The following is a 12,852-nucleotide window of genomic DNA, read 5'->3' as shown; positions in this document are numbered from 1 at the left end:
TCTTTCCCACAGAGACACAGATCTGTGTCTGATGCTCTCTGCTCGTTTTGCACATCTGGCAGGGAACGTGGCTGCTCACAGCCTTCCGGGCAACTTCCCGTATCAACGGGACACAAGAGCTTCTGTCACCCAGCTTCAATTTTTGAAAAACTTCTTGGTAACTTGGACCAATTACTGTGGCGAGACAGGAGATGGGCCCTTTGGAGGGCCCTGTGCCTGGAGGCAAGTTCCACAGGTGTGGCCAGGATGAGGTTCTTTAGAAGCTGGACAACCACACAGACCCAACTGTGGGTCGCGTGCAGCCCTTGGGCTCTCCTGAGCAGCTGAAATGTGCCCGTCTCTGATGTGGCGTTGTTCAGACAGGCTGCACTGACTGGTTTCCCTAATCCCATGTGTCCATTCCTCACAGTGTGGGAAACACCAGGCGATTCTCCGGCTGGTGTGCCCCTTCATGGAGCGTGCATTCGTGGCCACACCCTCCTATGCCCATGTGGCCACAGAGCTGGGCTACCTCTTCATCCTGCACGACCAAGTGAGGGAGGCGTCTCAGTGGTACTCGGAGGCCTTGAAACTGGACGGGAGCAGTGTGGCTGCCTTAACAGGTCTCTGCAGGCTGGGCAGGGTGGGGGCGTGGGGGCACAGAAGGCAGGGAGCAGGGTAGCATCCATGGATCCAGAGGAGAGATGCTGGGAAGCATTCTCTCTAGAGGGTGTGTGAGAGTTTGGGTGTACATTGTATGACAGGGGCGCCTTTCTGTGACATATAAACAGATAAACCCATACTCCAACAGAGGCAGAGATGGGCCACCTTAAGAAATAAGTAGACCAATTTTCCCCCCAGAGAGCTCCAGGAAATACAGAAATTAAACAAAAACAAAAACAAAAAAGCAAAGCAAGCTCAGAGTCATTGGAGGCTGAGAGCAAAATAGGCCGTGGGGCAGTGGGGCAGTCAGTGAGATAATGAGATAACCTACTGGAGGATTGGTGACAACTGGAGAATGCAATCGAGGAGGCCCTTAAGTGGGGGTGGGGCGGGATGGGAGGTAGCGGGTGGGAGCCCCTGATGCTTCCCACCACCATCAGAGACAGGAAGGACAAAAAGACTTGCTGCTCCACACAAAGGCCACATCCCCTGACATTCCCCCCCTTGGCTCAGTCCTTCCCCACTTCCTCATTCAGGGGAGACCCCCAGCCAGTCAGCCGGGAGGGAAGTCCACCGGCCTGAATGGCCATCCCATACACCAGCCTGGGCCAGTCCTGTCAGGTGTGTGCTGGAGTCACCCTCTCATCTGACCTGTCTCGGAAAATCAGTGACCTTAACAATTTGGGAAATGTGCCTTAGCTGCTAATACTCATCAGTCTAGTCCATTTGTAAATCTGCTAACACTTTGAAAGAGGGGCCTGGTGGGACATGCAAAGCCACAGCCCTCTGAGGAGCAAAGTTAAAGCCAGTTACAGAAAAAGACTTCCCCCTTCCCCACTAAAACACCTCTCGTGTTTGCAGAGGCTTTACGTACAGTCAGTACATAAAGAACAGGCTACTGTGAAAAAGGGTATAGGGAACAAAAAAGCTACCGAAAATTAAAAATACGATTGCAAAGTACAAAATTCCATAGATGAGCCAAATGGTGGGATGGAGAGTAGTGAAAACCAAGATGGTATAATTGGGAGGACAATCAGGAATAAATACACTGAGATGACCAGAAAGTACCTATAAAGGAGGGATAGTAAGAATAGATGGATTTGGCTTCCCAAATCTAAACACATTAGGAAGCAATAGTACTTAAGTCAGCGTGGGGCCAATGCTGGAATAAAGAGGCAGATAAATGGCACAGAAACAGGTCCTGAGAATAAGGTGACATTTCAAACCAACGCAGTGGTAGGTTTCGATAAACCATGGCTGAACGTCTGGCTACCTAGCATGAAAAAAGTAAAGGGAAGTTCCTATCTCACACCATACTCGAAAATAAACTCCAGTTTATTGGCTCAGTTGGTAGAGCACGTGACTCTGGATCTCGAGGTTGTGAGTTCGAGCCCCACGTTGCAGGGAGGGGGTGTAGAGATTAGTTAAAAAACAAGCTCCAGATGAATTAGATATTTAAACCTAAAAATTCAGTTGGACTTGTCTTCCCTGGGGGAAACTCAGAGGCTGGAAGGGAAAATATGTAAAAGTTTGAAACTAATGGATGGCAAAAGACACTGAAGAGGTAAATGGCAAATTAACGGAAAATGTTGGCTATAAAGGATTAATCATCTTAATATATAAAAAGAAAACAACCCTAAAAGTAAAACAGGCTAAAGCTGCTATGTACAGGAGATTCATAGTAGAAAAGAAAAAGGCCATTCAATATACAAAATATATATATATTCACTTTCCCTGGCAATTAAAAAAAAGTGAATTCAAATGAATTACTGTTCACTCTTTAGACTGGCAAAAAGTAAAGCATACCTGCGAGGTTGTGCAGAAAAGCCACTTTCAAGTTCTTGGCTGTAATATTAATTGAAATGTCTCTGGAGGACAAGTTGGCCTTACCTGTCAACATTTTAGATATACATGCCCTTTGACCTATCGGCTCAACTTCAGGAATTAGAACATCGGAATACGTTTACCGAGACCCTGCAACATTTAAGCGTCAAAAGCAAACTAAATATGAGATGAGGTGTCCTCCAGTGGGACCACAGTCAAATGCAGTATGGAATCCACAATGGCATGTTATGTTGCCATTAGAGAGAAAGGGGTGGATGTGTATACACAGACGTGTATCACGTAGACGAGAACACATTGCTAACAAATGAATGCTTAGAAAGATGGTTGAAGGACTATACTGCAAATTGTTAAGGGCAGTTACCTGTGGGGAGAGATCTGCTTCAAGCTAGCGTGTGAACTAGGGATGTTTTTCCATATTGCCTCATGCTTTGACTTTCTATCCTGAGCATGCATCACCCTTCCTTCCGCTGTCGCATCTGTGCTCCTTGGCCTGCTGGCCTGCTGGCTCCGTGTCAGTGCCGGCTGCTCATGCTCATTCTATCCCGGGCCCAGGGATCATCTGGTGCCAGATCCTGGACGGCCACCTGGAAGAGGCAGAGCACCAGCTGGAATTCCTGAAGGAGGTGCAGCAGTCCCTCGGGAAGTCTGAGGTCAGAGCCCTCTGGGGGGCATGGGTTCCTCCAGCATTGGGTCGCCCCCACCCCAGTTTCCGGTATCCAGCAGCCCACGTGGCCTGGACTCCTGCTTCACCCTCGCCTACCCACTGCCCAGCTGGCGTTGGTGCCAAGAGCTGCACCTGCCTCCCACAGGTGCTGCTTTTCCTCCAGGCCCTCCTGGCATCCCGCAAGCACAAGGGAGAGCAGGAAGCCACTGCCCTCCTGAAGGAGGTCGCAGAGCTGCACTTCTCCAGCATGCAGGGCCTCCCCCTAGGCTCTGAGTACTTCGAAAGACTGGACCCCCTCTTCCTGGTCTGCCTCGCCAAGGAGTACTTGTTCTTCTGCCCCAAGCAGGTTAGTGGAAGTTCTGTCCCCATGGTGGGGGTCAGGAGCGTCGGTCTGGACAGAGGCAGGGACATCACCTGGCTGGCTACCAGGCTGTGCTGTGCTCTTGTGGCTGGGGAACCCCTTCTCCTCTGAACAAACTTGAACATGTAGCATGTGAACCACTTGAGAGTTGTTCCAGTGCAGATTCTGATGGGTACGGGGTGGGGGGAGAGAGCCTGCCTCTGGAAAGAGCTCCCAGGTGATGCCTGTGCTGCTGATTGTCCACAGACCACCCATGGAGGGGCAGGGCACACTGGACTGTGCCTCTGCCTTTATCCTAGAGAATAACCAGGCTCCTTTTCTCTAGCAGTCTTCTAGGAAATCTTTTACCCTTTACTTGTTTGTCTGGGGGCAAGGATTGTGTCGCCTCCAGTGCCATGTCATGATTTGTCCCACAAATATTTATCAAGTGCACTAGCCACATGCCAGATACCGGGTTAGGTACTGGGGACATGATAGTGAGCAAAACCAAGTCCCCGTTCTCCGGAGCTTGTGCTCTAGTCCTCGATGGCACAGAGTGCCGTAATAAACACCTGAAATGAGGTAAAATTCCTTCACTGAAATAGTGCTGTCTGAGAGCTTTAGGTGTCTGTCTGGCACGGGGCCAACCGTACAGCCAGGCCCCGTGTTCCTCCAGCCCCCGTCGCCAGGCCAGATTGTGTCTCCGCTCCTTAAACAAGTCGCCATGATCCTGACTCCTGTAATCAAAGCAGCGCCAGCACTGATCGACCCCCTGTATGTGATGGCTCAGGTCAAGTACCTCTCAGGTGAGTCCCCCCCACACACACACGTATACACACACACATACATACACACACATACACACACACACCCTCACCAGGCCTGTCGGCATCTCTGGCCTCCAGTCCCCTGAAACCAGCCTGATTTCCCTGGCCAGCAGGGGTCTCTCCCACCCGGCCTGCTGTTGGTGGCTTCTGAGCTCTGGGCCAGGTCATCGTCCCTGAACTTCCATTATACTCGGGGACTGCGCTCATGCTGGGCTCTGCGAGTCCTCCAAATAGGCAGAAATTCCCTCACGAGATTTGCATTCTAGTAAGGGGAAATCGACAATAAACAGAATAACGAAGCACACTGCATTGTTTGTTAGGATGTAGTAATGCCATGGGGAAAACTAAAGCAGAGGAGGGGAGGCGGAGGCAGGATTGCAGGTTTTTTAAAGGTGGTCCCGAGGGCCTCATGGGGAGGTGAGACCCCATAGTCTTAGGGCTTTCAGAGTCTCAGGGTGGCCAGAGCAATATCCTTCCAGAATCTTCCATCTCAAGGCAGAATCTCCATCCCTGGAGAGAAAGAGGGAGAAAGGGAGAAGCCTTCATGGGAGACTTATTGTCCTCTCTGGGTACTCTCCCCTGGCAGCCTTATAACCCCGTCTTCCTGGAAGACAAGCTGATCTCTGGTGTGCTTGGGGCTTCCAAAGAATCCCAAATGCCAAGGCATGGATCGGCCTCCGGCACTGCCTAGCATGGGTCATGCTGCACAGAGAGCTCCCCCACCTTCCTCCTCCGGCTTCCCAGTGTTTCTCTGGGTTCCAGGCTTACCCACAGTTTCAGGGGCTCCTGGGTACGAGGCAAGGGCAGGAGCACACCCCCAGGGATGCTGTCAGCTGCCAACAAGCAGGTTTAGGGCCAAAGCCAGGTCTCCAGCTGCTTCAGTTGCCATAGTGACATTTTCACACTTCTGCAGCACACAAAGAAGGAACAGGGAGTCAGGATCCACATGCAGGTGCTCCCCACCCGCCAGGTTATGGACCCTGAGCAGGAGCTGTTGAGAGATGCAGAGGAATGCAGGACCCTCCTATCAGCTCAGTGTACCCCACTATTGGGCTTCCCACTGGGGCTGCAGGGAGACCCCATACCCCCTAGTGCTAGATCAGAGCTCAGCCTCAGGAACCAATTGCCCTGGAGTTCAATGCTGACTTGGTTCCTTATAAGCTGAGTGACTTAATCGTCACTGGGTCCCAGTCCTACAGCTAAAATACACGGATAATACTGCCAATCTCGCAGGGCTGGGCAAATATGAAAAATATGAAACCCCCTTTCTAAAGATGCTTTGCAGGTGTTGGCCATAGAGCAGGTGCTTTGTAAGTCAGGGCTGCTATAGTTACCATTATTATTAGGTTTCACTCTGCTCTGAGGTGTGGGAATCAAGATTTAAGTGTTCCCCGGAGCTTCCACACAGAGCAGTGACGTGACTTAGCGGTCTCCCTGAGGGCTGCAGAGAGAAAGGAGGGGGTCACACCATGGTTCGAGTTTCCTGACTTTTGTCTGGGTCAAAGCACAAACTGTAGTTCTGATTTTAAGACAAGAACTCCGAGTGAAACAGGACAGACCCGGGTCAAATGGCCAACTTGGGTATTTCCGGGTAACGGGACTTAGAAACTTCATTCTGCCTTTACATCCTGGGCCCTGGGAGTCCACTGGGTGCCCTGGATGTAGAGGTCTGTTTCTCATTTCTAGGAGAGTTAGAGAATGCCCAGAGCACCCTGCAGCGCTGCCTGGAGCTGGACCCTACCTCCGTGGATGCCCACCTCCTCATGTCCCACATCTACCTGGCACAGGGCAATTTTGCCATGTGTTCCCACTGCTTAGAGCTAGGCGTCAGCCACAACTTCCAGGTGGGGTCCTCTGTGCCCAGCTGCCTGCTCAGCACCCCTCAGCCCACCCAGCCTCAGCCCCCTACTTGCCCTGGGAGGGTAGCCCCAGGCACTCCCTACAGCCTGCAGACCCTTCTGCTGGCCAAAGGCAGGGGCAAGCTCAGTGGGCTTCTGGAGCTTTCTCCAGGCTGTGTACTGTGAGTCGCAGCAGCAGCAGCAGCGCGCTGGAGCCCTGTGCTCCTCTCTGCTCCTCTAGGTCCGAGACCACCCCCTCTACCACTACATCAAGGCCAGGGCCCTCAATAAGTCTGGGGACTATCCAGAAGCCATAAAGACCCTGAAAATGATCATAAAATTGCCAACTCGGAAGACAGAAGGCAAGAAGTTCCGCGGGCCCTCCGTACAGCCCAGTGAGCGGGTGTCCATCTTACTGGAACTGGCAGATGCCCTCCGGATGAATGGGGAGCTGGTAAGAAATGCCATGCTCTCTTCCCTTGGGACTGAGGCCTTTGGAGGTCCAGGGTCATCAACCCAGGCTCTCTGATTCTGGCTCGTGGTTATTTGTGCTATTATTTGAGCCTTTATTCATTTGGGAACACATCATACCCCTGCCTAAAAGGCTTCTGTGGCTCCCACTGCCCTCAAGGTAAAGCCCAAACCCTATTGAGTCCTGCCCGATCTGTCCCCTGCCTACTGCACTGTCCCCATGAGGACATGCAGGCAGAGCAGAGAGGCCCATGAGGACAGCTGCAGGTAGCTATGCTGAGGGGACCAGGTAGAGTGCCCGTGGATGCCATTATCACACCACAACCTTTATGAACTCTGTCCCCTTGGAGTTTTGTGGTATACAATGTGGTCAACTGTATGAGGCAGCCCTGGGGCTTGAGCGGCTGGCTAGGCAAAGGCAGGGAGCACCTGAGCATCCTATGCAGGTGTAAAGGAGCAGCAGAGAACACAGAGATGGGTGGTGGGAGTGGGGAAGCTGCCTCCACATGCTCCCTTGGCCCTGCTGACCTCACTCACCTGCCCACTCTCCAGAAAGGGGTTTGTCGGCAGAGCTTCAAGACCATTTCTGCGATCCCCCGGTACTGGGGCATCTGGCCTCCTGTGATGACCCTGCCATTGAGAAGGGAAAGCCCATGAGGCCCTTTCTCCTCAAAGTTAAAAATTTCCTTTGGAGCAAAGATGGGGATGAAGAAGCTTGTCTGTGCTTCCCCCCTTTAAATCTGCCAAAGGGGGTACAAGAATTGCAAGTGGAGAACGAATCTCCATCTATAATGAAATTAGGGGAGTGCCACATCCCAGAAAAGTTGATTCAGCTGGTCATTGATTTGGCTAGAAACTGAGGGCCAGCTATATGTCAGGTGCCATGTGGGGGCTGGGGATAGAAGAGAGCAGCCAGCAAGGGCCCCGTCCTTTCAGAACTTTACATCCGTGGGGGAGAGAGAAAGAAGGGCGCCTGAGGTCCCTGCATTTGCTTGAAACTTTCTGAACCAGAGATGTGGTCAGCCAGGAAAAGCAGGGGCATTTCGCTTTTGGAAGGGGAGGACCACAAGACAAGAACTCTCTGCTAAAATGCCTCCTTCCTTCTCTCTGTCCAGACTCCTTTCTAGGAGACATGGGCCAGAGGAAAGTAAGGAGGGAAATGACCAGAAAATCAGTTCTGCCACTTGCTTTGCTAGGATCTGTAGACTGAGGCCTTCCCTGTGAGCCAGGGTTACCATCCTGACCCCAGCTTCTCACAAAGTCTGCCCCACAAGGGAGGAGCCACAAGAAGCTCAAAGGAAATGGGCTTCTAGGGCAGTTGTGCTAGGCCCTCTCCCTCTCCAGCCTTGTTACTAAGAAAAGGGAATGAGAATGGCATTTGAGAATGAGCAGTGATCAGAAGGGGTCCAACATGGTGGTTATAGGGAAGGAAGGAGGCAAGCAAGGGAGGAAAAAAGAAGAGGAGGGAAGAGGGGAGGAAAATTAAGAAGGAGGGAAGGAAAGGATGGGAGGGAATGAAGGAAGGCAGGAAGGAGAGAAGGACAGAAGGGAGGAAAGAGGAGAGAGGAAATAAAATCACAAGCCAAAGACAAGTGAGGGTTACACTTTGGGAGAAAGTATTATACAAAATAGAAGAAATATTTAAAAAAAATTTTTTGTGGACTCAATGAAAATAAAAAGAACATGGACTCGGGGCACCTGGGTGGCTCAGTGGGTTAAAGCCTCTGCCTTCGGCTCAGGTCATGATCCCAGGGTCCTGGGATCGAGCCCTGCATTGGGCTCACTGCTCAGTGGGGAGCCTACTTCCTCCTCTCTCTCTGCCTGCCTCTCTGCCTGATTGTGATCTCTGCCTGTCAAATAAATAAAATCTTAAAAAAAAAAAAAAAAAAAGAACATGGACTCTTGTAGAAACCAGCTCAAGACAGAGCACCAGAGATCCACAAAGGGGTTCAGCTAGCCAAGCTACAGGAAGCAGTAATCTCATTAGTTCCCTGAGAAAAAATAGAAAACGGCTGAACCCTTGCTGAGGCTCTCTGGTGGGAGAAAGGGTTGAGAAAATCACTGAAGTGATTTGAGAGGATGACAGATAAGAAAGAAAGAGGCAGATAGCCAGCCAATGCAAAAATCACTGTTTCTGCAGAAGGGAGATGAAACGGAACAGGGGACACATCAGAGAGGTACTGGGAGAACGATTCCTTTAGGGGAGACATGAATCAGTGACCCGGAAAGGCACTCTGTGCTGGAGAAATAGCAGTAAAATATTAAGACCAAGAAATATCCTAATAGTAATACCCTAATGAAGTTACGAGAATCAAGGATTCACAATGTCATTGAAGGTTCTGACAATCATCTGGGAAGGCAGCTGTGAGAAAAAAAAAATCAACTTGGCCTCAGACTTTTCCTCAACTATACTAAATTCAGGGAGATAACAGAACAATACTTATAAAATGTTGAAGGGGTTGGGATGTCCCCCAGGACATCTTTCACATCTTTCATATGTGAAAGCAATAAAGGATTCTCTAAAAAGTTGAATAACTCCAGAATTTTGGTGTTAATTAAAACTTTTTAAAAAACCTACTTATCTATATAAGCCAGACAACCAACACACAAAATAAATGAAGTTTTTACAAGTGGGAAAAATCTGAACTGTAAAAGGACGCACAGAACTTATGTAAATAAATCTAAATATAATTACATTGAAATAATTACAGTCATTTTGACTCAAGCCAGCATAATAGCTAAGTTCTTGAAATCAAAGTTATTAAAGTCAAAATAACAATAGTATCCCATAAAAAATTCAGGGAGGAGGATGTGAAGGGAAGGTGGGGTTACTATATGCGATTTTTTTCCATCTTTATAGAGTGCGAAACAAAAAGTTTTCACAAAATGTTTCTTGATAGAAAGATAACTATTGGTAGAATTTAAAAGAGAAGATTTACACCACATTTTTCAAGAGTTATGAAGAAAGGAAAGTGGAACCACACATAAGGCAGAAATGAAGCTGAACACAGCAGCGTATAAAAATGAAAACAAAACAAGTTGACAGAAAACCTAAGAATGTATCTGTGATAATAAAATTGTAAATGAAATAAATGTGCCTATTAAATAAAAGAGGCATTGAGTGGTTTAAATAAGCAAACAGAAGGAACCCTTACTGTCTATATTTCAAAAACCAAAGGACCCAGAATGAAAGTAAAAACATGGTACAAACATATGAAGCAAACAAAAAGAAAGCAGAGGTTGAGGAAGAAATGTCTGGTAAGACTGAACCCAAGTCAAAAAGCACCAAAATAGGGAAAGAGAGGCACTTTGTTAAAGTAATCAAGGGTATAAATATAATGAAGAAATAATTCAAATAGACTTTTATGTACCAAATACCATAACATTAAAATACTTTTGGGGGACCTGGGTGGTTCAGTCTTTTAAGCGTCTGCCTTCAGTTCAGGTCATGATCTCAGGGTCTTGGGATAGAGTCCTATGGGGTGGGGCTGCGGGCTCCCTGCTCAGCGGGGAGTCTGCTTCTCCTGCTGTACCCCCATTCCTGTGTGAACGTGTGCACGTGCATGCGCTCTCTCAAATAGATAAATAAAAATAAAACATACCTTTGACCAAAAGCAGGAAAATACAAGATGTGTCATAGGTCTCCAACAGGAAGGAATTGCCAACAGACATTGAGGTGCTAAGGAACAGGCTGGTTCTTACAGTTGTGGGTTTCTGTACCCCCAGGTCTCTGAGCACCTTCCCCCTACCATCCCCCAGGAACAGTAGTTGTGGACATTGAAGGGCTGTCTCTCCTTTCTGCCACTGGAACCTCTCTGGAGGTGGATGTGAGCCATCCTCCCCTTGGCTTCCATATAGCAGGACGCTCCCAGCTGTCTCTGTTTCCTTTCTCTCCAGGGGTTAGGAGTGGGAAGAGGGATCACTGAAGTCTACTCCAAGAGGTTTCAAGTGTGGTGGGCGACAGCTAACAGAGCGTCTTTTGGGTTCCCATGTCCCAGCATGAGGCCACTAAGGTCATGCAGGACGCCATCAATGAGTTCAGTGGCACACCAGAGGAGATCCGCATCACCATTGCCAACGTGGACTTGGCCCTGAGCAAGGGGAATGTGGACATGGCACTGAGCATGCTGAGGAACATCACGCCCAAGCAGCCCTGCTACACAGAAGCCAAGGAGAAGATGGCCAACATCTACCTGCAGACCCGCAAAGACACCCGCCTCTATATCGGCTGCTACCGGTAAGCCCCAGGAGGCAGCACCCTGACAGCCGCTTTTCCAGTGGTGTTTTAGGGAGTGTTTCCTCCAGACTGTGTTTCTCCCACCTGGGTCTCCAGTGCACGTCCTCCAAGTGTGTTAGATGCCAAGTACAGAATTCCCTGTGGGTCAGAATTTGAGTGTGCTGAGTCAGTCAGGCCGGCTCATTGCTGAGATCTGAAGACCCGGAACCAAATCTGTCCCGCTTGGCTGCCCTGTATGGCCCCACATTCCGGTGGGAACCACGGGAATGCGCTTCTGCCCCGGCCCTGTCTCTGCCTGTCCCTGAAGAAATGTCCAGCGACTTGATGTGGCCAATGAGAGGTGCAGGAGGGTGGAGAGCTGGGGTTAGAAGCCCTATATGATTTGCCAGTGGGGGCATAAAAGTACCTATCCAGCCCCTCCCTCAAGCAAAATTCTGCCTAAGCAATCCAGGGGGGAGGCAGTGCTAGGGGGGTGGGGATGAGGGAGGCGAAGCCAGGAGTTTATTGGTGAGAAACCAATAAACAGTGGAGTAACGTGGTCACATGGAGTTTTAGAAAGAGCAGGATAGGGGTGCCTGGGTGGCTCAGTTGTTAAGGGTCTGCCTTTGACTCAGGCCATGATCCTAGGGTCCTGGGATTGAGCCCCACATTGGGCTCCCCACTTGGCGGGAAGCCTGCTTCTCCCTCTCCCACTTCCCCTGCTTGTGTTCCCTCTCTCGCTGTGTCTCTCTCTGTCAAATGAGTAAATAAAATCTTTAAAAAAAAAAAAAAAAAGAAAGAAAGAAAGAAAAAGAAAGAAAGAGCAGGATGCCTGCTTATGCAGAGGGGTCTGGGAGGGGGGCGGGGGTTGGGAGTGGAGGCCAGAGGAATGAGTGGAAGTTCTGGCATGGTCCAGAAAAGAGATGAGGAGAGCCTAGACTAAGATGGCTAGCGTGCACAGTGGGCTTTCAATGAGTATTGGGTGATGAGGGAATGGTTAAATGAATGAATGAATGGATTAGTGGGAAAGAAAAGGCGGAGATGGATTCAGAAACATGAAAGATGCACAGGTCTGAGCTAAGTTTTTGTTTGCTTTTGGAGGGAGCTCTGTGAACATCTGCCTGGTCCCCACACCAGCCTGCTATTGGGTGATGCTTTCATGAACATTCAGGAGGTGAGTGAAAGCCTCATGGCCTTGCCACATGGTCCTCTGATCTCATGTCTCCAGTGGGAGAGAAGAGACACAGAGAGAGACCTCTGGATACTTTCCCCACCAGCCTGAGAAGGCCTTGGAGGTTTATGACGAGGCCTATAGAAAGAACCCACACGATGCATCCCTCATCAGCAGGATTGGGCAAGCCTATGTGAAAACCCACCAGTACACCAAGGTCAGGCTAGGTTGGGGTGGGGAGGTAGGGGTGGGGTTGGGGGAGACAGCCCAGCAGGGAAGAGGGAGGAGGATGCATGGGTAGGAGGGTCAGGATGGGAGGGGAGTCGCTGCTTTTCTACCCTAGTTCCCTGCTGAATGGGGTACCAAGGGGAGAATTCAGAGGCCAGCCACCGTTTCTCACCCCCCTCCACATACACCTGCCCAGCTTGAGCCCTCTGCAGCTGGGAGGGCCTTTCCATCTCAGGCTTCTGTGTTCTGCGGGGACACACAGTGGTGGCCGCTGAGGGGGACACACAGTGGTGGCCGCTGAGGGGAACACAGTGTGAGGCACTCAAGGGTAGAACCAAACCCAGTGCCAGTATTTCCCATTTACCCTAAGGCAATTAATTATTATGAGGCCGCCCAGAAGATCAGTGGACAGGACTTTCTGTGCTGTGATCTGGCTGAGCTGCTCCTGAAGTTAAAGAAATTCAACAAGGCAGAGAAAGTTCTGAAACAAGCACTGGAACATGACTCTGGTGAGGTCATATCTGAAAGTCTCTCCCCCAGCATACTGGGCCCCACACCGCCCCCCCCCCACTCTCTTCTCCTGCAGAATGATGCAGGGGTCCTGAACCCA

At 50.0% G+C, this 12,852-nt stretch overlaps 1 protein-coding gene across 5 annotated transcripts in view; it reads left to right on the top strand.

Annotated features, from left to right (window-relative positions):
- TTC21A (tetratricopeptide repeat domain 21A) overlaps positions 1–12,852 on the top strand; it is a gene marked incomplete at its 5' end in the record, with an annotated part of 32,368 nt that overhangs the window by 12,899 nt on the left and 6,617 nt on the right. For 4 of the 5 annotated variants that reach the window (XM_080826418.1, XM_080826416.1, XM_080826414.1 and 1 more), the window contains 10 exons: positions 410–602; positions 3,040–3,137; positions 3,297–3,497; positions 4,168–4,297; positions 6,005–6,162; positions 6,398–6,610; positions 10,626–10,864; positions 11,945–12,017; positions 12,121–12,231; positions 12,613–12,751. In XM_080826418.1, coding sequence (XP_080682544.1) covers positions 410–602; positions 3,040–3,137; positions 3,297–3,497; positions 4,168–4,297; positions 6,005–6,162; positions 6,398–6,610; positions 10,626–10,864; positions 11,945–12,017; positions 12,121–12,231; positions 12,613–12,751 — 1,555 coding nt within the window. The remainder of the gene's footprint in view (positions 1–409; positions 603–3,039; positions 3,138–3,296; positions 3,498–4,167; positions 4,298–6,004; positions 6,163–6,397; positions 6,611–10,625; positions 10,865–11,944; positions 12,018–12,120; positions 12,232–12,612; positions 12,752–12,852) is intronic. The other variant, XM_080826415.1, reaches the window with a different exon arrangement.

Source organism: Martes martes (genome assembly GCF_963455335.1).
Source record: "Martes martes genome assembly, chromosome: 1".
NCBI classification, from domain to species: domain Eukaryota; kingdom Metazoa; phylum Chordata; class Mammalia; order Carnivora; family Mustelidae; genus Martes; species Martes martes.
Note: the sequence above shows the minus strand (reverse complement) of the source record. Positions and strands in the feature narration are given on the sequence as shown.